General features: G+C 41.3%; 1 protein-coding gene across 1 annotated transcript in view; it reads left to right on the top strand.

Moving 5' to 3' along the window:
• The first annotated feature begins 603 nt into the window (after positions 1-603).
• The window catches only part of TTC39B (tetratricopeptide repeat domain 39B), a 79,284-nt gene continuing 55,864 nt past the window's right edge, over positions 604-24,023 (top strand). The window contains exon 1 of the mRNA XM_054810284.1: positions 604-787. Within this exon, the coding sequence (XP_054666259.1) occupies positions 740-787 (48 nt within the window). The 5' untranslated portion in view covers positions 604-739. The remainder of the gene's footprint in view (positions 788-24,023) is intronic.

Raw genomic sequence — 24,023 nt, 5'->3', positions numbered from 1 at the left:
ACACTTTCCTTCCTCTGCAGCAACCAGCTGGGCTCCGTGGCAAGTCAACGAGGAGGGTGGTAGTACGCAGCACAGAAACGCCAACCCGGCGGTACTGGTCCAGGTGTACCGGGCACTACCGGTTCTGGTAACTGAGGGGACTGCAAGGACTGAGAGGGACGGCAGGAATGACTGAACGAGGCTTCGCTGCACTCTGCCCGGTGCAGCTGGTCGTGGTGGCGCGGGGTGGCAAGCCGCAGGCCGGCTGGACGTGGGGCAGCAAGAAGGAGCACGGCCTCCTGGAGGCAAGAGGCCTCGCCATGAGTTTCGGACGACGTGCCGCTCACCTCATAGGCCGAGCCTGCCAACCTCATCCTCCGGCTGGCCCGAAGGGCCGGGCCGGTGCCAGGGCACCTCTCCGCCGCCCCAGCCCTGAGGCACCGCTGGAGCCCGGCCCGCGCCGGACGCTCAGGGCCAAGGGGCGCCACGCGAGCGACCGGCGGGGGCGGGGCCTGCAATGCAAATGAGGGGGCACGGTCATGGAGTTGTGGGGCGGCCGGCGGGGGGGAAGGAGGTGACGAGCGCGGCCCCGTACAGACGAGGCGGGGGGGCAGGCGGCGGAGCCGAGCCGGGCCGGGCCGAGCCGAGCGGGGGCGGCCGGGAAAGTGCGAGGGGGCGGGGACCGCCGCCCGGCGGTGGGGAGCGGGACGGGGCGCGGCGGCTGCAGTCATCCCGGCGCGGCGGGCAGCGGAGCGGGAACATGGCGAGCGTAGGAAACGGCACAGAGGAGAGCGGCGGCGGCGAGGAGGTAACCGGAGGGAGACGGCGAGAGGGCTTCGGACGTGCGGGCGGCGGTCGGTCGTCCCCTGCTGGCGCAGAGCTGGGGGGGGAGCATGGGCAAGGGCTTGGCTCCGCCGGCATCCCGACCTCCCGCCTGCCCCACGCTGCCGCTGCGCTGGGGCCGGGCGGGCGGCCAGCCGGGCAGCCACCTCCTCCCGGGGCCGGCCCGGCAGCCGGCGGGGTGAGAAGCCGCCAGGAGTTGGGGAAAGTTGTCCAGGCGGCGGGGCTGCGGGCAGCCCCTCCCCGCCGCCCGCCTTTGTTTTTATTTCTCCTTTCTAAAAAAAAAAATTTTTTTTTTTTTTGAAACCTATCTCTCCGTCAGAGCTGCGCTCTTCCGCTGCTCCGTGCGAGTTTTCTGCCCCGCCTCCCCGGTGCGCGTTTCTCCCGGCCGCGGGCGGGAGGCGCGACCCCCCGGGCATCCCCCCCTGACCCGGGCGGCGCAGGGCAGGTGTGCGGATAGCACCGCTGCCTGCTGCGGGCTGGAAGTCCAGCGCAGCTGCGCCTCCGGGGGTTGCCGCCTGGCAGGGGCGGGGGGCACGGAAAGGCTCTACTGCCCGGTGGTCGGGGAGGGTGCGGTTCCTCCTTCGTAGGCCCCGCGTGCATGGGGGCTTCCGCAGGCGGGTTGGGCCGCTTTTGTGGCTGGGAAGTGAAATCGGGCAGAACTGTAGTTGATGTAAGACGTATTACAGACTGGAGTTTATTATTTCCCTGTTGTTTTGATTAAAGGTCCTTTAAACAGCCCAAATGCAAATCCCTTAACCTGAGCTTTTAGACTTTGTTCGTGTCCTCTCAGTTCAGAAAAATGCGATAGCAGAATTGTTGATAGCACGTCTCAGAAAGTTGGTGGTAGTAAGGGATCTCCTAGGCTAGCTTTTGAGAAGGATACTGCAAAACTGAGGCAGTTCTAACTGGAGGGTGCTTTTAAACAGAGTAAATCACAGTCCTGGCACACACGTGGGAATATTGACTTGGTTTCTGACTCTGCAGTCTAAAATGAACAATTTTAGCATTGTGTACATTCAGCAGCTTCTTCAAAAAGATTGGTAAAGCATGCCTCTGGCCGAACTTTACAGAAGAAAACTTATGAATCATATGATTATGTAATAGTTGGGGGGGTGTGTTTTGGTGAGGTTTGTTTGTTTGTTTTAAAAACCTTGCTAGGATGAATTTTGAAAACAAGCATGTAGCCAGTGCCCCATTTTTGAGGTGAGCCAGTGTTTCATACAACAGAGCAACTGATAAATGTATATGTAGGACTTGGTATGCTGTGTAGTTTGGTTGAATCTTTGTGTTTTGTATTTGGCAGTTGCAGAAGCCATTCTTGGAAGAGATGATAAAAACCAGCTTGTTCTTTTTCTCAGTTGGAAGGTGGGGATATATACTGGTCTGTATTTCAGAGCATGCTATAAAAGTTGCTAATTACTAAGGTTATAGTGTGGAGGCATAATGTGAAGAGGATGTGAAATGCTTAAATCTCATTGTATACTAGAGTGAATCACTGCAAAATCATAGAGTGATCTCTGTGGAGCTGAGTTTTGTTTCTGATATAAGGAGTATTACCAGTGAAAAGTTATTAACAAACTCTTGCTGCTCTCAGTAAGGAAGAAGTCAAAATTCACAGTTGTTAACAGGTGTTTAGCAACTTAGTTGTAGCCCAGTTGCCCTGTGTGAAGAATAGGGAAGAATATTCTTCACCAAGTTTGCTGTGAAGTGTCAATGCTTTATTAGAGGAAGAAAAGCTGCCACACAAAGAAATGGAAAGGTAGGCATAAAAGCACCTTGAATAGGCTTTATTTGAGCAGTAGTCTGCAAAAAATGCAAAGCTTTCTCCAGATGAGCTCAAAAGACCTCATGCTCTTTACAGAGACTTCTGCTTGATTCTCTGGAGTTTGAAACACACCAGAATTCGAAATGGAGCAAGTGCTTGGATTTTTCCTGTGAGACTGCAGAGTTCAGGAAGGGAGGGCAGATGGTGGCTTGATCTTGGGGAAAGTCACTGCTTCTGTTACAGAAGCAATCTAGACCTCTGTACGGTGCCTTTGCCTACAGGTTCACCAGAATGTCTTTACTGATAAGCTAGATGTGATTTCAGCACTTCATGCGTGAGATAATAATGTTCCCCAACTTCAGTTTCCCAGCATCATAACCATTACAAACACTTAAAAAAACTCCAGAACTAAGACACTTAAAAACAACTGTCAGCTTTGTTCTTAAGAGCTGCATGCATCTTAATAGCGTTGTTTACATGGAACGTGGCAGATGGGACCTCTGCTTTCTGATTTAGGTGTACATGTTTAGTACTATATCTACGTAGCTTTTAGCATAGAATTTAGCTTTGCAGGGACTTCTGAGTACTTCTTCATCCCAGAAACTTTGAAGAAGGGTACGTTAAGCTAAACCTTGAAGTTGTTTCCTCCTTAATAGGACATTGACCAGTAGGAACCCTGCTTCTAAAGTCCAAGCTTGAGGTAGCAGGTAGCTGTCCCTTCCTGTAGTCCCTGATGAATAAAATTTGTGGATTTCCTTATGTTTCTTGCAGCTCAAGGAAGTGCCAGATACCCTGTTTATCTGTATTTAATTTTTTTGGCTGATTTATTGCCTTATTGTCTTGCAGCTCTGGCTTTCCAGTGAGCATGGTGAGTAAGTGGTGTGAAGTGTAAATAAGTTGTTGTTTTTTTTACCCAGCTAATCCAAATGTGGTAGGTGGGTGGGGTTTTGATTTTTTTTTTTTGTTAAGAATCACCAACAGGAATTGGAGACGTAAGCCTAAGGGGGTGTGTTAATGAGCTAGTGTTATGGGTATGCTCATTTGGGAAAACAAATGGTTATTAAACTCAGAATTTTCCTGTGCACTGTTGCTTCCCAGGTGTTAGAGCGTTTGTGGTCATCCTCTACTAGGAAGCAGTCTCCTGGATGCTATGTGATCAGAGTGAAAATGCCCAATTGCAAACTCAGAACGTGATGTGCCATTGGCACTTAAACCACTATATGGCACTGAATTCACCTACTAAAAGTACTCATACTAGTGTACTTCTGGAACAGGTTGCAAATGTAGGACTGATACGCTTAACTTTAAGGGTAAAATAGCACTCCTAGCCACTGCAGAGTCTTCAAGCAAAACTTTAATCCTTCTCCCCTCCCCACACGCACCACTATCTAAAGACTACTTAAAATAGTGGGCCAGATCTGCTTCCCATTAAGTTCACTCTGTGCTGCCCTGGTTTTTCAAAGTCTTAAAGCCAGCTTAATTGGTTACTTGGGGATTCCCTATCCATTAAAAAAAACCCCACCAAACCCAACCTTAGCCTTTGTGCATGTGAGGGTTGCGGCCAGACAGAAAGGGTCATGATCAAGAAGTATCTAGATGCTAAAAAAAATGCCTTGTTTGGCCACAGTCGGTCAGACTAAGGATTATATACAGATCTGAAAGTGATTTGGTGCCCTTGCTGTGGTTAACTCTAAGGCTCGTATTAAGGACAGCTTGGCCAATTCAGCTAATCTGTGCCTCAGCCCTAAACTAACCTATTAAGGAAAATTTAGGTAATGAAGGTCTGGCTGTACTCTCTTGTACTGCCCACTGTGTAAGCTGGTTTATCAGCCTGGACAGTTTATCTTCAGAGCTAATTTCAAAATGGAACCAGCATAGTCTTTAACTCAAAAGCTGTTTGGTACTGGTTAGTACTCTGTTTAAGTACTCAGGCTTTTCATCCACTGCCGCAGCAGCTGCTACAGTTATGCTCAAAGAACATGCTAGTGGTGCACTTCTTTCCACCAGTAGTTTAATATAGTAATGTACTTTAGAATAAATTACAGAACTGTGCAGCGCTGGCTGTTCTTTCTCTCTCTCATGCTTATGCTGAAGACTCTTCACCAGTTTTGTTTGGTAATTCAAGCCTGGAAGAAGTGTCTTGGAGATGACACGGTGGTAGCTGCACTCCCTCAGAGATTGAGAGACACTGGAAACAAGCCACTTCACCTTAAAAAGTGACGAATATCTTGGGAATGTGGGATTAGGAAGGGGTAGTGAGGGCATGTCCTCTCATGAAGGATGATTGTTTTTAAAACATCCTAATCTGATTTGTCTTGTTTTGTCTCTTTGAGAAGTAGACCTTATTCAACTGAAGAATGTAAAATTTGAACTCCTTGTGTCAGCTTATTCCAAAGGCTTGTGCTTTGGCATGTAGCTCATCTGTTTTTCCTGTTCCCGTTTTGGCCTCTCCTACTGTCAGAGCACATGTACATCTAAGATGAGGGGCAAGCTATTCCAGTAGCATACATGGGAAAAGGACCACGGGAAAACTAAGCATGACTAGTAATTTCTTCTTTATTAAATAAAATCAGATTGCAGTCTCTGCTTCTGAGGTTCTTTGTAAAACAAAGTTTTATTTGAAACATATGGGTGTACCTGTTGAGAGGTATTACTTTTCCTTGTGACCACCTATTCAAGGTAAGTATATGTACTCCAATTTTATATTATCTATATTGTCTGATAGGGCTAATTTTTATTGTTCACATTTTTCCATTTCTTGCCAGCTCTAGGCAGCTGAGTTTCATTCATCTGTTTGAGCCCCTTGGTTAACTGTGACTGAATTTGAAAGCTGAGTAGATTGAAAAAAAAAAAGTGTGGCTTAAGTCTTTACTGATTTCCTGGAGGGGAGAAGGAAGTGTATGTAACGTGTTCCAATTAAACTTTCTTATTTAATGTTCATTTTGGTTAATCAGTGTGCTGTTCCTCCTCAGAGTGAGGGATAAAAGATACAGGGCATATGGGAAAATGTGGTGTTACTGTAGAAAGCACCAGTTGCCTCTTAGGGAGGCAGAGCTGGCAGATAAAGTTCTGGGAGAGGTAAGTACCTATGAAATGAATTTGTTTGTTATAATTTGCCTTTACTTCTCTCTTCTGTGGTTTGTTTGGGGTTTTTATTTGGGGCGGTGAGGAGGGTGAGGTGGTGGTATTTATTTTCTGTATAGATGGAAAAGTAGAACAAAGAGGAGGAATCAGCTTCTTTCTTGAGGTTTTGGTTTTTCTTTGTATATTGAACTGCTGCTATTCTGTTGTGGAAAGCAGCATCTAATATCTTTTAATAAAGCCTGTACTCTGAGCAGTGAAAGTTACTGTCCTTACAGATGCTGCTGTCTTAGTAATTGTAGCTAAAAGCTTGTCATCCACTATGTGGAAAGACAGTTCTACTTCATACATAAACTTAAAGGGGAATAGATTGCTTCTTGTAGTCCTAGTAAATCCATGCAAGAATTATGGCTTTGTGGAAGCACATTTGGTTCTGCAAATGTGTGTTCTTCCTCTGTTGATGTTTTGGTGCCAGTATGCTTGGAAAAACCTCCTGACCTGATGGGCTTGTTGGAACTGCTAGAGGCCAACGACTTGGCTTGGATAGAGGTTCTTGTTTCTCTTGAAAGAGGAAAGGAACTTCATTGCTTCTTGGCAGACCATGCATTACACAGCAGCACGGACTAGGATAACTCAACATATGAGTAGGTGATAAACATGTATGATCTTCTGCCTCCTGTCAGGTAGGTCTCTTATAGCTTACCTAACCTGAAGGACTTGCAATAGCAAGGAAAGTTTCAAATGAGTAACAGGGCTTTCTCTTTCTCTGTGGCATCAGCACAGAAAGTGGAGATAAGATCATAGTTGCTGGTGACAGGCTGGCAGCAATACAGCCTGACAGACCACATCTGTCTGGTGGGCATCTGCTGTCTCTTCTGGATTAATAGAAACTATTATACTGGAGGGAGCAGAAGTGGTGGATTGCTGCTCTCATTTTGAAAAGAGAGCAAAATCTTGCAGCTGGAGACCTGAGAATCAGCTTTCAGAGGTGGATCTGTGCTGCTGTTGATGTGTGTTCTGGTTAGAGCCTGCACATGTCCAAGCCCCTTGTGCCGTAGGTGGTCAGGTGTCTGCGTAGATAGTCAGAAATGTGAGAATTTGTGTGTGAGTTCTAAAAATTTCTTCTTCTGCTTTTCTAAGCACTCTCAGGTTCAAAAAACATTTCAGCTAAGTCAATAATAAATATCACAGACCTGTGGATTTGTACCCAAACATGAGGTGCTTTATAAGCAAGATATTCTCGTCAGGCAAATGAAGATTTGCCTGTCATCTTATTCTGGACTAAGGAAGCCACGCTGTTACCACATAGTAAGGGAAGATAATGTAATACCTCAGACCTTAGTAGCGGTGATATTTTTTTTGTTTTGGTGAATATATCATGCTTTTATTCCACTTCTTTTATGCATTTGCTGTGCAATAGAGTAGTAAATAAACCTACAAGCTGGTGTTTGGGCATGCAGCACTGCTTTGATTTCTTCTCGTCCCAGAAGCCAGCATCAGGCATGCTTCTGCTCTTTAGAGATCCTCTTATTGGAGGATGTACAAGGACAACCATTGAAACAGAGAGGAGGTTTGGAGGACACCTGTTTGTGAAGGCAGTAATTTCTGTGTCTGGCACCAATTGGCAGTACTGGTTGTTCTAAGAAGTGTAGTGTTCTGTAAGTGACTAGTAATACTTGGCTGTAACTAGTAGTAGGTGGCCAGAAGACAGAAGAAATATTCCTATTAGCTTTAGCTGAGAAAAGGGTGATTATCAAGGTAGAATATGTCATACTGGCTTTTATTTTTTTACCAAGGAATAATGAACTAGGAAGAAGATGTTTTATCTGGGTTCTCTCCCTTAGGAGTGTTGATACCCAATCCATTGGGGCAGCTAGCTAAACTTGCTTGCTATATCATGTTGGTTTTTTTTCTTTTCTGTAAACTTAGTAAGCTTCCCGGGCTGGAGCAAATTAATTTTTTAATTTAATATTTTCATTTTTTTAAAAGAAATATGAATAGTAAATCACTGTTAAATGGCTACTCTAAGGTCCTGTGGCAAAAAATGAGCTTGCTGCTGAAAATATTGAGAGATGTAGAATTACAATTTGTGGCTTTGGTAAAGAGGCTTTTTAGATGAGGCAAGCTTACACAGATCATTAGAGTTCTTGTAGCTCACTTGGCTAGAAGATGCTGAAGAAACACGTCAAAACCTGAAATATTCCACATTCTCTACAAAACTTTCCCACTTTAATTTGGGGAGACAGTAATTTGTCATTAAAACAGTTACAAATATGACTTTGAAAAGAGTCGTAGTACGTGCTGTGAAGCTTAAGTGCTTTTTGACTTCTTTTTTAATAAACTGCAACATAGTTGAATACTTTATGAAGTATAGTTTGTTAGGGCCTTCCCAGCAAGCAAAATATTTTGAAAAGTAATCCCATTAACTGCATTAAGGGAGAACAGGGAGTGGGAGTGTTTGAGCCATTTTTATCTAATTATTGTATTATTATATCCTTACATTTTTATCTTATGTTAATAATTACGTTCTTGTCAAGGGAAGTATTAAAAGCATAGGAGCTAAACTTTGGAGACAAAGCAGTTTAGCTAAATTTAAGTGTGTGACTTGGACCAGAGGAAGAACTTTAAGGTAAGACTCAGTGGCTTAAATGTAGTATTAAAGAATATCTAAATCTGTGCCTTGTCCAGATGGAGAATCTTAGCATGAAAAACATGTGCAACTCTGGAAAATCCAGTTAAACATATCTGCCTGTGTACTGCTACTTGACACCACTGAAGTAGCTGGCTCTGTTAAGCTGCGTTCTACTGAGCTTAAGCAAAGTCTCTTTAAAACCTCGGGAAAAAGAGATTCAGCAGCAGCTCAGTGTCTGTGTCTTTTAATATAATTTGGATTAAGGAGCTATATATGGCTATAGCTCCCTCTATCAGTGGAAAATACGGGGTAGCTCATGGCCAGTCACTTCTAGAAGATGTGATGGTTAGTCTGACACTTTGCCAAAGTGCCATGACTTCTGCTAAATGTGAACTATGTAAATTCAAGTCATGCTGAGTAGAAGGGGTGGCACAAGCTGTGTAGTTAAGTTTCAGAGTGAACACATTTCCCAGTAAGTGAACACCAAAGGAGTGTTAAGGTCCAAGAAAAAAAAAAATTATGGTGGGCTGTTTGGAAGTCCATTTTGCTTAGTTGAATGGTGGGATTTTTATCTCCATTTGAGTTAAGTGATGTGTTCAGAGTGGAAGTGCAAAGTAAATGCAAGTTGTCCTAACTTTTTACTTTTTCGTGAACTGGAAACAGAAGTATAGAGTCATGCCAATGTCACACATCAGCTCCCAGGTAGGAGGATCCTCCCAGAAGTCATGATCTGTATTTATTATCTTCTGCAGTTCAGAGCTCCACCGTGGAGGACTCCTAACTGCTTTCTCAATTAGTGCTTGTTTTGAGTTTGTACATTGGAGCAGTCAAAAGTGAGCTTGCAGCTTTAAGTAGTGATGTGCCTGAGTGAAGAGGAGAACGTTGGTGTCCCTAAGGGAAAGTAGACACGTAGTTACTGGAGAGACAGTACAGCTCTGTGTCCATGGTGTCTTGCTTTTGGGATTTCATGCTGAATCAACTGAGTTGTTCAGCTAACAGGTGCGTCATCAAAGGAACTGCATTGGCACAAGCGAAAGAGTAGTAAAAAAAGAGCGTGGGTGCTAGCGATTGGGTAGTAGGAAAGGGCTTGTGTGCTTTCTCTTCATGGTTTAAGAGTTGCAACTGTGGGATGTAGTTTATGGTCCGTTTTAGCTAGTTTCTCTACAAAAAGCAACCCTGCTTGGCCAATGGGATTTCTGCAGTTGCCTTGAATTCCTGTCAGTGTTCGTCCTGGTGGAGCAGAGAAGGAGACTCACCGGATATTCCCAAAAGAGCTGACTTTTCCAGTGTTGTTAGTGTTTGGGTTTGGTGGTTTTGTTGTGTTTTTTCTTTTTTTTTAAACCCACATAACTTTCCTGGTGTGTGTTGGTTTGTGTTTGTGGAAGTCCTCTGCTGTTACAAGGACAGGTAGAGTGCAAGAAGGGGAAGCTGAGGTTGCATCTTCTGATGGCAACACAGGATGTCCTGAAGCAAGCTTCTCTTGTCCTTGACTGAAGTCAAACACAAAGTGGGGCTTTTTTTGTCTTTTGTGTTTGTTTTAGCTTGTCTGTGCTGTAGGGGCAATAGAGCATGCAGTTTTATGCTGGGAAGGTAAACTTCTTACAAGTTTTACGGTTTGCATCTGTGTAGATCATGCCTTACAGTAGTAGTTGGTCTCTTTAGATTACATAGGTGAGTTCTGGAAACTACTGAACTTACAATTTAAGCCAATTGCTGCAACTATTAAAACATATCTATCTTATTTTAAAATCTTGCCCTTTGGTAAATGTTTTTTGCATGGTCTGAAGAAGTAATTAAAGTCACATGTGAGATTTCAAAAAGTTTTGCAACAACTTCCACAAATTAATAAAAACTTTTTTAGTATATAATGACCATGGGCTGTAGTGAAAATGGATACGGATACCAGCAACAGGCAGAGATCAGTTGTGATGTAAGTAGTTCCTGGGCAGCCTGGAATAATTGCGTGGCTGATACGTCTCCTTCCATAGAAGTACTCTTACACCTTGTGTAACAGGTTTGGCTTTTCTGTTCTTGTCTCTGTGGGTGCTGACAGGAGGAAGTTGTGTGCGGAGGTTCAGTGCTTTAAATTGGACCGTGTGATCATGTGGATTTCCTTTTGCACAGTGTGAGTCATGACGGCCAGTTCACCGGACACTTGCTGCGTTGTGGGCTTGGTGTCAAGGAACCAATGCTGTGATTGCCCGTGAGGCTGCAAAGCAAAGCACCAGAAGGGTGTTATAGCCCTCTCCGGAGGAGGAGAGGGAGCGTGTGTGCGTGAGCAGTTGCCTACAGGCATTGACATACTGTTACCTTACATTTCTGGTGAAGTGACCCTTTGGGCAGAAGTGATGAATCTGGTAACAACTGTATATTTACTCTGTCCTTGTTATTACATTCCAGCTAGAACTTCGAAAGGCTATAAATTCCTCATTACATCAGCAAGCTGTACAGGGAGTGTGCAGGGGGTGGGGGCTAGAAACTACACTTTTCTGACAAGCTTCAGTGCGTAAGTAAATGATAAGACTTCTATATGGGGAAATGCACACTGCGTTCAGTGCATCTGTGTAGTCTATTTGGTGTCTGTCTTCTGAATCCTGCAGCTGTCCTGCAATGTCTGAGGAAATATCATGCTCTGTGTGGGAGTAGACTGGATGAAGAATTAAAGTAGGGTGAGCCTTGACTGCAGAACGAAAGCCATAGTCACTTGACACATTAACAAAACTTAAGGGGGACATTAATAGGTTAACTCTTACTTTATGTTAATGAAATTTGAAGGCACATGTTACTTGTGATATTTTTTTGGTAAGGGTTATCCTCATAACTTCAGATGAGAATGTGTTTTGTTTGTGCTTGCCTGTAAGTAGCCTAGGAAGAACTAACACTTTAGCTTACTGCCTGGTTAAGTCAAGATCTGATTCTGCTTAGTGTAATTTAATGTGACACTTGATCTGAATGTGACACTATATTTCTGTGTTAGCTGTTTGTCTCGCTTTTTCTGGTGGAAAGACAACAAACTCTCTTGAACACATGTGTAAATCAGCTAGTAGTTTTTATACTAGTAATGAAGTTCAGTTGCTGTGTCCTTAAGAGGATGCTTTTCTGTTAATGAAAAAAATCTGAATGTTTCTAGGAGAGATGGAAGGTGGCCTGTGTCTGTCTTGCAATGGGGGAACAAGCTGTGCTTTGAACAAAAGTCATTGCTTTAATCCTATGTTACAGGCACTTCTAACTGTACATAATGTTGGCTTCTAAAGCTCTGATGTTTTGTTATTGCAGTTAGTACTGCTGGTGTATCAGAATATATCCATAGAGACTTTCAAGTTCTGTAATGAGAACAGCATTGTCGTAAATAGCATTGTTGAAATTAGTGTTACTGTGGCAAGACCACCTTTTAAAGGAAATGAACCATTTAAGAAAAATTGCTTAAATTGCTTTTCACTATAAAATAGAACTTTGTGGTGCTAAATATGCAGCAGCTGCTGTTGTATTCTATACAAATGAGTAACCAGCTGTATAGTCAAGAGGATATTTGACCTGAGGGAGACAAGGGTAGGTTAATACTCAAGATGCTCATGTTAATGTCTCTTCCATATTTTTCTTTTTTGACAATATCTTTAATATGAGGTAAACATCTTTTGTTCCACATATTAGGGTCATCTCTGAAAAGTATTAATATCAGTAGTTCCAAGGTGGTGACTCTAATGAGACTTACTTAGGATTGTTGATTACATTGTAATTGGTAAGCATTCTGGAACACTGTCAAAATATCCCTCTAGGGGAACTGTAATTCATAAGAGGTGATGCTTTTGCCTGGTGAAATCTGTAGTAAGTGCATGGTGAACCCGTTACATAATTAGGATTTTTCCTGGTAGATTTAGAAATCTATGGAAGCAGTGAGCATCAAGCATTTTTATTTGAAATTGCCTAGTAAAGTTCAGGACAACACAATGTGCTCTTCCTCTTAGCTATTTATATTTTACTCTTTTTCCTTTAGTGTGAAATGATTTCCACTGTGCGTACTACTTTCTTATGCTGAGTCAAGACTGATGCTCAATGTGTAATTGCAGCTTGATTTACACTATGCCTTTCTGTTTCATCCATCCTGATATCTGGAGATTCTTCTTTAAAAAAAAAGGCAAAATTATGTGAATTTGGGGTTTTTTTGTTTAGTGGTGGTTTGGTGGTGTTTTTTTCCTGTCTTCAGCATGGTACATTGCATGACAAAAAGTCAGGCATGTTGTGGGGTGAGGACAGGGAGACTGGAACTGAAGTTTTTCTGCTTCTTGCTGAAAGCTACTCATGCTTAACATTAATTTGATTGTGGATTAGAGACCTCATCAAAGCTTGGAAATTGTTGTATGCTAGCAAGAGATCTTTGCTGGATAAAAGCTTGGAAATTTAGTAAGTGCATTTAAATCTCAACTGCAAATACTTTTTTTAACATAGTTTTTTCTAAAAAAACACCACCAAACAGTGACAAACCTCTTATGCCCAGGACTGCAGAACTGGATGCTAGCTCTTGTAATGATGAGAACATATTACTAGTAATTCTGATACACTTTTAAAACTTTATCTAATGGCAAACCTGTGGAAAGCACTGATACTCCTTTTGCTTGCACTTTCATAGGTGACTCTCTTCATGGTACAAGCACAGTTGATGTTACACTTCAGAGACCTCACATTCTATTCGCTTGACACTGCAAGTTGATTATTATTTAAAAATAAATTGAGTCCTGTTCTTTAAACTGCTTCCAGTTGTACCAAATACCACGCAATAATAATAGAACCTCTCTCTGAATGCTCTAGCAACAGCACTCCCTTATGCTGATCACGCATTCTTTTTTTACCGCAGATAGCAGTATAGCTGTGACTTGAGCAGTTCTTATTTTTCTGGTTGGACTGATCTGTGTGTGCTTTTTTGCCTTTTTTTTTTAAACCCATAAAATACATTGTTGCGTGCATGAGATGAGAAAGTCTTGGAAGTATGACAACTGAAGTTGCATTTAAATGAGATCTTTAGAAAGCCTCCTTGTATAAGTTACGAAATTCTTCATGGTAGATAAGCCAGCAGTTGTCCTGCAAAAAATTATATTAGAAGTGTTCCAAAGCCTACGGCCATGGCATCAAGTATTATGCCATCAAAGTATAGCTGATACCCTTTCATCTAGTGAAAGCGATGGCATTTGTTTCTCCTCGAGCACTGGAATCGGGAGGAAGTCAGTGAGTGATTCTTTGTTATGACAGCCAGGTATTTTGGAAAGATGGTCTTCAATTCAGGATAACTGTCAAGTTGATTCATGGCTTTTACAAAACCAGAGAACAGATTTTTATTTTTTTTATGCAGCTTGTAGAGTCTTTTTGACTTTCCACACTTGTTTTTATTAAGAGGTTAAGCCTTGCCTATCAAGAAATATGTATGTTTCTACATTGCTTGAAGGGTAGAGCTATTCTTTACTTCTTTCTCCTATCACGTGTTTTGACTGGTGGCTTAAAACCTTTGAAATGGTCTTGATTAATAATCTGTTTCAGCATTAGATATTTTTGTTTACTACCTTCTCAATGCTTTTTGTTTTACCTCCCACTTCTTTAGCCCCATGTTCTTGAGTACTAGTTGGTTGTAGTTTTTTGCTGTCTCTAATGTTGATCAGCTGGGTCAACTGCTCAGTTCATTTGCTGCTTCGTTAGCAACAAACTGTCTAGTGATCCTTTGCCTCGACTCAGCTGAAGTTTCTGTGAAGGTTAGCCAGTCATGGAAAGTTAAACTTGATGAGAGATGGCCAGTTCTGAACTAGAATGGTGAAATGTCAGTAGCTGTGAAATACTAACTTTGCCAGAATTAAGATCAAGCTTTATCTGAGTCACACGAAGGCTAGTCACTTTCAAGTTGCTCATGCCTTGTCCGCATACAAGCAAGTTGAGAGAGCAAACACTTACTCTGTCTCTGATGCTCTACCCTAACACCTTACTTTTGGTAAGACACAAACTTTCTGAAAGTACCCTCTGCTTGTGTCTCTGAAACCTCTTATTGTGCCTCTTCTAATGAATGAAAAAAATTAAGTGAATAGTCTATTTGGAAGCTGATAGAAGTTTGCTAAATGTTTATTGCTGGAAGCAGGAAAGTCTTCACCAGCTCTGTCTTTCAACAGCAGTATCTCATCCGTGTTGTGTCCCATGTGCTGGAAAATACAGATGTACCTAGTACTTACTGGTCACAAGAATTAGGTCTAAAAAGATGTAACAAGGGTCTTACCAATTTTATAGATATAACACACTAAAGTTGTTTTTTTTAATGAGGTTTTATGTAATTTCTGTGGAATGATTGAAAAATGACACTGAAGTTTTTGTAAAAATTTTAATGAGCTTGATGTAAAGTTCTCGCAAGACTGAGGCCTGTCTGCTGCAAGAAGAATTAATTTGGTTGAATAATCCTTCTTATGGCTAGAGTGGACAAGCTTACAGTGTCTTCTCTTGTGAAGTGTCTGTTTTGAGAAGAATGGTTGTGTATTGTCTCTACTGTCTCAGTCTCCTTAGTTGCCTTCACATTCTTCTCAAATCATTCTTCCTACAGTATGAAATGGAAGATGTATCCAGCCAAGGTGCATCGTTTGTATTTACCTGTCAGTTTAGAATTGCTCAGCAATCAGTTTTGTCCAATGAAATTGATCAAGAATAGTGACATACAGAATCTCTGCAAAGATTTTCAATGAGGAGCATACTTTGGTGCATGTGTACTGGGCTGGGTATTCCCAATTGAGTATGTGGTTTGTTTGTTTTGTTGTGTGGTTGGTTTGTTTGTTTTTTCTGGTGCCTGTCACAAACAAATATAAGCCTACATGACACTCCTTTGGTCTTGGGGGTGCCTGAGGGTGTGTGTGTGAGACAGACAGGAAAGATGATCAACTAATTTAAAAATTAAGAAAAAAAGCTTAATGTAGCAGTGAAGTTCTATGCTGCAATAAAGCACATTTAAAATCTTACTTTTAGAAGTGCTCTTTGTAGAAAAACAGCTGCGGGTCAAACTAACCAATGCAGGTCAAATAGCAGGAAGGTGCCAGTGCAAACAGTAAGGGAAGCCAGCTTGGTATTCAGCCAGCTTTAACTGAAACTCTACTCTTGTTTTTACGTGCAAAATGTTGGATATGAATCTGAACGTGAATAAGTGTTGACAGCAGCTATTTGCATGTCAATTATAGTGAAGTATATTGTGATGCTTTACTTTCTCAGCGTGTAACTGAATCTGCTTATTTCCACTTTACAGTCATGAAGGAGAAGTGTTGTCTAAAACAGCACAAGCTCAGCCAGTTGTGTTCAGAACAAGTGAGACTGATGTCGGTTTACTAAAGTGTGACTGCCTTGTGTCTTAGAAGTAGGTTCAGAAAAGCCTTCATCTTGTTGCTCCCTCTGGTATGTAACTGGTCTGACCCACTACAGCTGACATCGCTGAATGTAATTCCTTCAGTTGATGTTCATTCTCATTCCTGCCCTGGTTCATACAGTGTGGCTCTGTGCTGTTTAAGAATAGTCCAGCTTGCATGCAGCTGAAGGCAAAGCAGGAATTGTCCACTTGTTTTAAAACGTGTTAATTAGTTGTACTTAATTATGGCAGATGCTTTCATTACAAATACTTGTTTTCTGTAAAAAATGGAGGGTGGATTTTTAAGACTAAATTTTTATGTCTTCTGGTAATTTTGGGGTGACCAGTTGCATTGAAAGGCCACTGCTTTCCAGACTGTGATGGAGAAACCTTTGTTCTTGTGAGTACTGACATCTAATTTTTGAGCTAAATGAAACTGAAGTTTGTTTGGATTGCTAACTGTTCAGCAACTCTTTAGTTAACGATATTTCTAGTAAAGCTGGTTTCTACCTTACCAACTCCTGGTTTGGTGGGTTTTTGTTTTGTTTTGTTTTTTGTTAAAGCACGACCCCTGACCAGATCACCCGCATTAGTAAAGATCTTGAATGTGGCATACTGTTCTATGGGGATGAGATTGAATAGGTAAGTCTGAACTACTGAGTTTGATCTTTAGCTTCAGACAGCTGAGGTTCTTCATCTGCAGTGGAAAACATCTAGCAAAATGCAGTTCCTCCAAAACAGCCACCAATCAGTCCACTCAGTTCTCTGGAAAAACACTGGTATGCAAATATTCTTGAGAACAATTTTTAAAAAGCAGATGGGTTACATTTATAGTTCAAACCAGTTCTGAGATAATACCTCAGCACAAAAACTTGTGCGTTTTTTTCCTTTAGAGAAACAAATTTCATTTTTTACTTTTCCTGTAAAAATTGTTTGTAACAAGTAGAACAGAACTTGTGCATTTCAATTCATTTCTTTCTGCCTCAAGATGATTTCTGTCTCTGGGAAGGGGAAATCTTTTTCCTCCTTTTTAACAGCTGCATCATCTCCTTCCCCTTTGAACTGAGTGTTTTTACATGTGTTTCTGTTCCTTGGCTATGAATCGTTAATACCAGGATCCGGTGTCACACTGGCAAATAAAGCCTGTGTAGGTGACAGAGAAGGGTTGTGGATGTCTTCTCTTCCGTCTACTTCCCCAAGTTTCTCTACATCAAAGAGCCTTTTCTCTGATATGTTTGGGGTTTTTTGACAGTAAGCATTAAGATTTAGTTTAATTCCCAGGTTACTTTTCTTTTCTGCTAGTTTGTAAAGTGGACTGCTCTTTTCTCTAAGAAATTACTATGTCAAATCTAATGAAGTGGTAGCTAAAAAATTGTGATTTTTAAACTCTTTATAGTGCAAAGTACTTTCAGTTCTGAATAAGTACTAGGAAGTGAAAAGCATTTATTTTTTTAATGAAAAGAAATCTGAATGTTATTTGGCTCATCAAAGTACTAATTCTTTACATCAGTGCTTTATGAATTAGCTCAAGATAACAGACACATTAGCTTCTGGGTCCTGCTGTAATGCTGGGAATTACTTTCTCTCTTAACATCTGAAAAAATATGAGTCCAACATAATGTTTTCTCATGCCACTGCCCATTTAAGCAACAGTTGAATTCTGTCCTTATGTGACACAGTCATCCGATTGTTAGTACGCAGGAAAGGTGTCTATAACAGATTATGTTTCATAGGTCAAGTTCTCAGAATTACTTTTCTTTTTTTAGTTCATGCAGGTTCTATCTGAAGTTTGTAGATGTGTGTAGATGTGTTACCCTACTTCTCTTACTGCAGGTGAATTGAAACCCCCACAATTTCCTTAGCTGAATGTATGTATTTTTAACCGAGCAGCATTACAAGCTGAACTTTCACAACTTTAGACCAGTGAGCTCGCACTGTTTTTCATCTCCATCATTCTTTTTTGTGAAGCAGTCATTTCCAGTATTTGATGCTTTTTTGTGAAGCAGTCATTTCCAGTATTTGATACTTCAGTGAAGTGGTTTGGGAGGGAAAGGGGTGTCAAGGTGTTGGTTAAAGCTACAAGATCAAAACCATTCTACTTTAAAAAGGAATCTGTGCACGCATTATTGTTTTGATTCTATGAAAAGGGATTCTGACAGTAAATTTGATTCCATAAAAACATCTTTGGCTGAAGTCACAGCTTATGTGTTGATTTGCGTAAATTCTCCATAAAGTAATGTCAGAACTACAGATAATTGCTCTTTGGGTAACAAATGCCATCAGTTTTAGGAAACTTGGCTGGTGTTAAACCTAGTAATTTGTGCTTAGCTGAACTGTAATATTGTGAGCTTTTCAGACTCTTAATCTGGAGATGTGAAAGACAGTGTCCATGGTTATTCTTGCTGGTGCGCTCCAATAGTTGGCACTCTGCCTGAAAAATGTGAATTTGATGCAGTAGAAAAAAGGCATGATGGAAGACTAATGTTTACAAGAAACCGAAGAGGTTTTGCCTGGTACTGATTTTGTTTCTGTGAGTTTGTTTATATAAGCCAGATAATAAGTATTTCTGCTGTCCCGCATTTGGTGAATCAAAAAGACTGAACTTTTAAGTAACTTTTACAATGTCATGTGTTCTACCTCTTGAACTATTTTCATTGGATCTTTTCTGTTATCTTACATAATTACCAACATTCAAGAAGGTTGAACTCTAGGAAACTACAAAATTTTACAGTTTTCATCCTCTTGATGTTAGACACTAATACTTTCTATTTTTTCTACTGTTTGCAGATTAATTTAAGGGTCACATTAACAGCAGGAATTCATACTGAATTTCTTGTCAAAATGACTGTTCAGTCTTTCTTAGGATTGTTGTTTTCCATAATATAACCTCAACCTGTGTACGTGATTTCTTTGATTTTTACATGTGTATCTCCTCATCTGGGACTTAGTTACTCAATGATCCCAGTCACTTAAAGGGAGTGTACTTTTTGTTAGTCTGATTTGTATTCCACCAATTCTTTATGGCTGAATATTTCATTAGCATTATGTTTGTTTTGAGACTATTGATTAAAAATTGTATTGAACAGAAAGAAGCCTCAGAGAAATTATGTTAGAAACAATTTAATTACTGTTTTCCACTGACAACTGCTTTTCCTCTTGTTTTCTCAGCTAATTCTTAACATAATGTCTGTTTTATCAGGTACCTCTTAAAAAACAGATCAGCACAGCATGTTAAAGGGCTTGTCAGATCTGAAGTGTTTGTCTTTACAGTTCCTTTGACCAAGAGACATTTTTAATATTCTCAAATCACCATTTTTTTCAAACTGTTCCAATTCTGATCTAATTCTTTATTAATTAAATATATTTTTTCTTTTGTGGTGGGGGTTTTTTTTGGTGTGTTTTTTTCTGCTTGCTGTGATGGTAGCTCTGGGCTGTTGTAGCAATTCTTTGGCTAAAGTTTCAGAGTCTACTTGAAGGACTAAGAAAATCTCAATATTTTTATAATGCAAATGCAAAATGCTTGAGTAGAGAACTGACAGTGGACTTGGAGTTCCGATGTCTGGGAGTTTTGCTAATTTTCTTGGTGGTTTTTCAGGAGATTTTCAAACCCCTGTTAGCAGTTCTCACTTTAGTCAACTAAGGGGAGAGGTGGTATGTTGTTCTTTTGTATCCTTGACTAACATTCTTAGGAGCTTGCATATTGCTATACTGTCCGGAAAGTTTTAAATGCCCAGTGATTTTAAGTTGTTGCTCCTGTGGGCCTGGAGTTAAAAATTTTTAGCCACTAGTTTTTTTGAATCATTTTTAATGTAGTCCTGGCTGAGGCTGATGAGAAATGAATATTTACCAAGTTACATAACAGAAAAGAAAAAAACCAACCAGCCAGTGTATGTACTTAGATTTTGCTCAAGTATTTTTTTTAATATTCTGTCCCATTTGGTAATAAAACTGTGCAGTGACTGCTGACTTGTAGAAACTGCCTGGAAGTGAACTGTTGTAGAAACGAAGATCATATGGAAGGCCTCTCATCCATAGTATGAGTGTTGTAGAATAGTTTCTTCTTCTACCTCCCCCATTGTTTTCCCATAGTCACTCTTTTTTCCTTGTATTCAGTGTTAACAAGGAAAAAGAGATTTAGTCCATACCCCCACATGCAGTGGATATGCTATTGCCCTTTCAGATGAATCTGGACAGTTTTAGCCAGAGGGAATAGGGTGCATCTCCTCTGGTTTTAGAAAGCTGTTTCTGAGCTTGTCAACTGGGTTTTGTTTAAACTCCCTGAGGTCCTGTAAGATTAATGCCCACACAGAATGATAATTTTCATGTGAATACAGTGCGAGGCATGTTATCCTTCCTGTTGGGTTGAGACATTTTAGACCTCTCAGTGAAGCCTCTTTTTATGTAAAATCTAGCCAACGACTTCCAAACTGGCAACTGTGCTTCCCGTGGCAGGCGCAGGCACAAGGTACGCAGGGCAGCATGGCTGTTGACAGTGGCTTGGGTTGGCCCTGCATCATTTTCACCCAACACTGATTTTTTTGAGGAGAAGGATGGTATGGGACTGAATTACAGAAGGCAAAAGAGGACAGAAATAATTAGATGTACCCATACTTGAATAGCAATTTGGACAAAAGCATCAGGACTGAAAGCATCTTAAAGTGTATGTGCTCGTTAAATACATAACTGTATTCATAGATTCCCATGCTTTGCAATTTCTTAATACGTGGGCTTTCCAGATAGGAGAGTTACTGTTAAGGTTATGGTTCTTCAGGAATTTCCTTAAAACTGTGCTCTATTTAGGACCTACAAAATAAAGCTGTGACTAGGCAGGTAAATGTGATATAGCAACAGTATTTAATTCTGGCTAGTATTATTTCACCATTACCTTACATGGTCTCATTTGTCTGTTGAATCAATGTGCCCCCTTATTCATGTTATGTTGATATTGTTGAGATAAGGTGCTTTATTTTTTTCCTTGTCCAATCTAGTATGGACTCCTAATCATGGCTAGTGTTTCTAGATATTATTGGACTTAGTTTTCTGATGTTATGTTGTTATCAGTGGGGAGAATCTAGATGGTTAATACCTTACTTGGTAATCATATCTTGTCATAAATCTGGATTTTAAAGGAATAATTTAGATTGACCAAGTTTGCCTACTTCACTTTGAAAAGAGCAAATGTTTAAACACTTAGCTTGACAAAACGATTAGCAAACTTAATAATTTACAGAGTCACAGGATATAGTCTAAAAGTTGCTTAAAGTTAAATGACTAACAATGACTGTGGAAGAAAGGAGAGTTCACTTCCAATGCTAGGATTGCTGTCATAACCAAGGCAAGCAGTTGTTTCCACTCTCTACCAGTGTGTTAACAGAAGTACAGTCACCGATAAACATTCTGTAGTAGCTTAAGTGTCTTGCTTGCACATTGTTTTGCCATTGAATTGTGGTCGGCTGCGAATGGTTTTTGCTCTTATTGCTGAAGAATACAAGAACTCTGGTCAGTTTTTCTTCATTAATACACTAGGTCCATTTATGCCCTGTTTGGCTTTGACTTTCTTGGATTTGCAAAATGTGACCATCTCTTGGTTGTGTAAACTTAATTCTTTTCAAACCTGCTCACATCTTGAAAACGATGCATCAAAAAGATGTGAAACAGTACCATGAACAACCAGAAAAAAATGAAGATAAAGTAACTCATAGAATCATAGAATGGTTTGGGTTGGAAGGGACCTTAAAGATCGTCTAGTTCCAACCCCCCTGCCATGGGCAGGGACACCCTCCACTAGACCACGTTGCCCAAAGCCCCATCCAACCTGGTCTTAAACACTTCCAGGGAGGGGGCAGCCACAGCCTCTCTGGGCAACCTGTTCCAGTGCCTCACCACTCTCACAGTAAAGAATTTCTTTCTAACATCTAATCTAAATCGACCCTCCTTCAGCTTAAACCCATTACCCCTTGTCCTGTCACTACACTCCCTCATAAACAGTCCCTCTCCAGCTTTCCTGTAGGCCCCTTCAGGTACTGGTAAGCCGCAATTAGATCTCCCTGGAGCCTTCTTTTCTCCAGGCTGAACAATCCCAACTCTCTCAGCCTGTCCTCATAGGAGAGGTGCTCCAGCCCTCTGATCAGCTTCGTGGCCCTCCTCTGGACTCTCTCCAACAGCTCCATGTCTCTCCTGTACTGGGGCCCCCAGAGCTGGACGCAGTACTCCAGGTGGGGTCTCACAAGAGCGAAGTAGAGGAGCAGGATCACCTCCCTCGGCCTGCTGGTCATGCTTCTTTTGATGCAGCCCAGGACATGGTTGGCTTTCTGGGCTGCAAGCGCACACTGCCAGCTCATGTTGAGCTTCTCATCAATCAATACCCCCAAGTCCTTCTTCTCAGGGCTACTCTCAATCCATTCTCCACCCAGCCTGTAGTTGTGCTTGTGACTGCACTGACCTACATGCAGGACCTTGCACTTGACCTTGTTGAATTTCACGAGATTCACACAGGCCCACCTCTCCAGCCGGTCAAGGTCCCTCTGGATGGCATCCCTTCCCTGCAGCGTGTCGACCACACCACACAGCTTGGAGTCATCGGCAAACTTGCTGAGGGTGCACTCGATCCCACTGTCCATGTTGCTGACAAAGATGTTGAACAGCACCAGTCCCAATACCGACCCCTGAGGAACACCACTCATCACTGTTCTCCACTTGGACATTGAGCCGTTAACCACAACTCTTTGAGGGCAACCATCCAGCCAATTCCTTATCCAGCGAGTGGTCCATCCATCGAATCCATGTCTCTCCAATTTAGAGACAAGGATGTTGTGCGGGACAGTGTCAGATGCCTTGCACAAGTCCAGGTAGATGATGTTGGCTGCCCTTCCCTTATCCACTGATGCTATAACCCCATCATAGAAGGCCACCAAGCTTGTCAGGCACAATTTGCCCTTAGTGAAGCCGTGTTGGCTGTCACCAATCACCTCCTTATTTTCCATATGCCTGAGCATAGTCTCCAGGAGGATCTGCTCCATAATCTTGCCAGGCACGGAGCTGAGACTGACCGGCCTGTGGTTCCCTGGGTCTTCCTTTTTACCCTTCTTAAAAATGGGTAAGCTTTAAAATAAAAAAAAAATAATTTTGAGGCAGCTTTATTTTGTGAAATCTTGTGCCTTTTTTTTTTCCCAAATTTGTGAAAAAGTCTGAATTGGTTTTTGTCATGCCATCTAGTGGCAGTTTTATTTAAATTCATGTTTTAAATTCTTTGGTTGATGTGTTCTCTGGAAAAGGTGCAATAAAAATCTGTGGACTGTGGCATTAGCCAGCATTATGTGCTGAGACATGGTTGTTAAACTGTTTCTCCTGGTACTGACTTAAATGTTAATAGATTTCTTTTTCTGAGTAGAATACTGAATAAAAAGTTGCATTGCCCTTTTTGTGGATTTAACTGGAGTTTGCATTTCCTGAAGACTTCTGCTGAATGTGTGTGGCTGTTATAACAAGGACATACTGGAGGAGGACCTTTGGGACTTGCTGCAGGATGGATAGACCTAGGTCAGGTGAAGGAAATGAATGAAGGACACTGTTAACCTCAGTCTCTCCAGCCATGTAAATAAAGGAAATTGTATTACTATGCTAACACTGCCATAGTGTAGAGGTCACAAATACGGATGATTTAGTTGCACACAACTTTAGACTTGAAGAAACTTGTGTGCAGCCTGTCATCGGTGCTAAATAAAACTATTTAGCTTTAATTAAGTAATCTGCTTTGCTGTAAACTGAAATGAACAAGCACCTCTGCAAATTGGTTATGGCAATTCAGCTGTATCAGCTGGAAGTTGCAGTGTTGGGATGAGCAGCTGAAGATGGGAACTTTACTAGGCTTTAACCAAATGTGCAAGAATGTGTCTGTCAATGTTTTTGGGCTGCTTCTGTACTCTGAGGAATGGATAAATTTTATCAATCTCTTGATTTTTTTTTTAATTAACATAATATATGTTATATGGATACCTGCATATGTGTGTATATTATATACAATGTGAAGTCTTCAAGATGCTCTTGTATTTTATGTAACACTTCACTCTTAATTTTTTCTTTTCTTGAATAGGCTTAATTTAGAAATAAATTTTAACAGGCTACTGGAGAAAAGTGAATATATTTTGATTACTTTTGAAACCTTTTATATCTTGGTAGAAGCATGATGAATCCCAGAACTTGATCTGGGAGGAGCTGTTCTGGGTACTTCAATTGCAGTCTTTTCCCTTACACTTTAGGATAGTGCAACTTTTTTTTTTTCCTGTAATAGGCATGGAATGGAGTAGAAAATGGCCATGCTTCTCTTTTAGCACCTTCGACTTTCTCCTACGTATAGGGAATCTGTGAGA

This window comes from Grus americana, chromosome Z, assembly GCF_028858705.1.
Source record: "Grus americana isolate bGruAme1 chromosome Z, bGruAme1.mat, whole genome shotgun sequence".
Lineage (NCBI taxonomy): Eukaryota > Metazoa > Chordata > Aves > Gruiformes > Gruidae > Grus > Grus americana.
The sequence above is the reverse complement of the archived record's forward strand: the minus strand, read 5'-3'. Positions and strand labels throughout refer to the sequence as shown.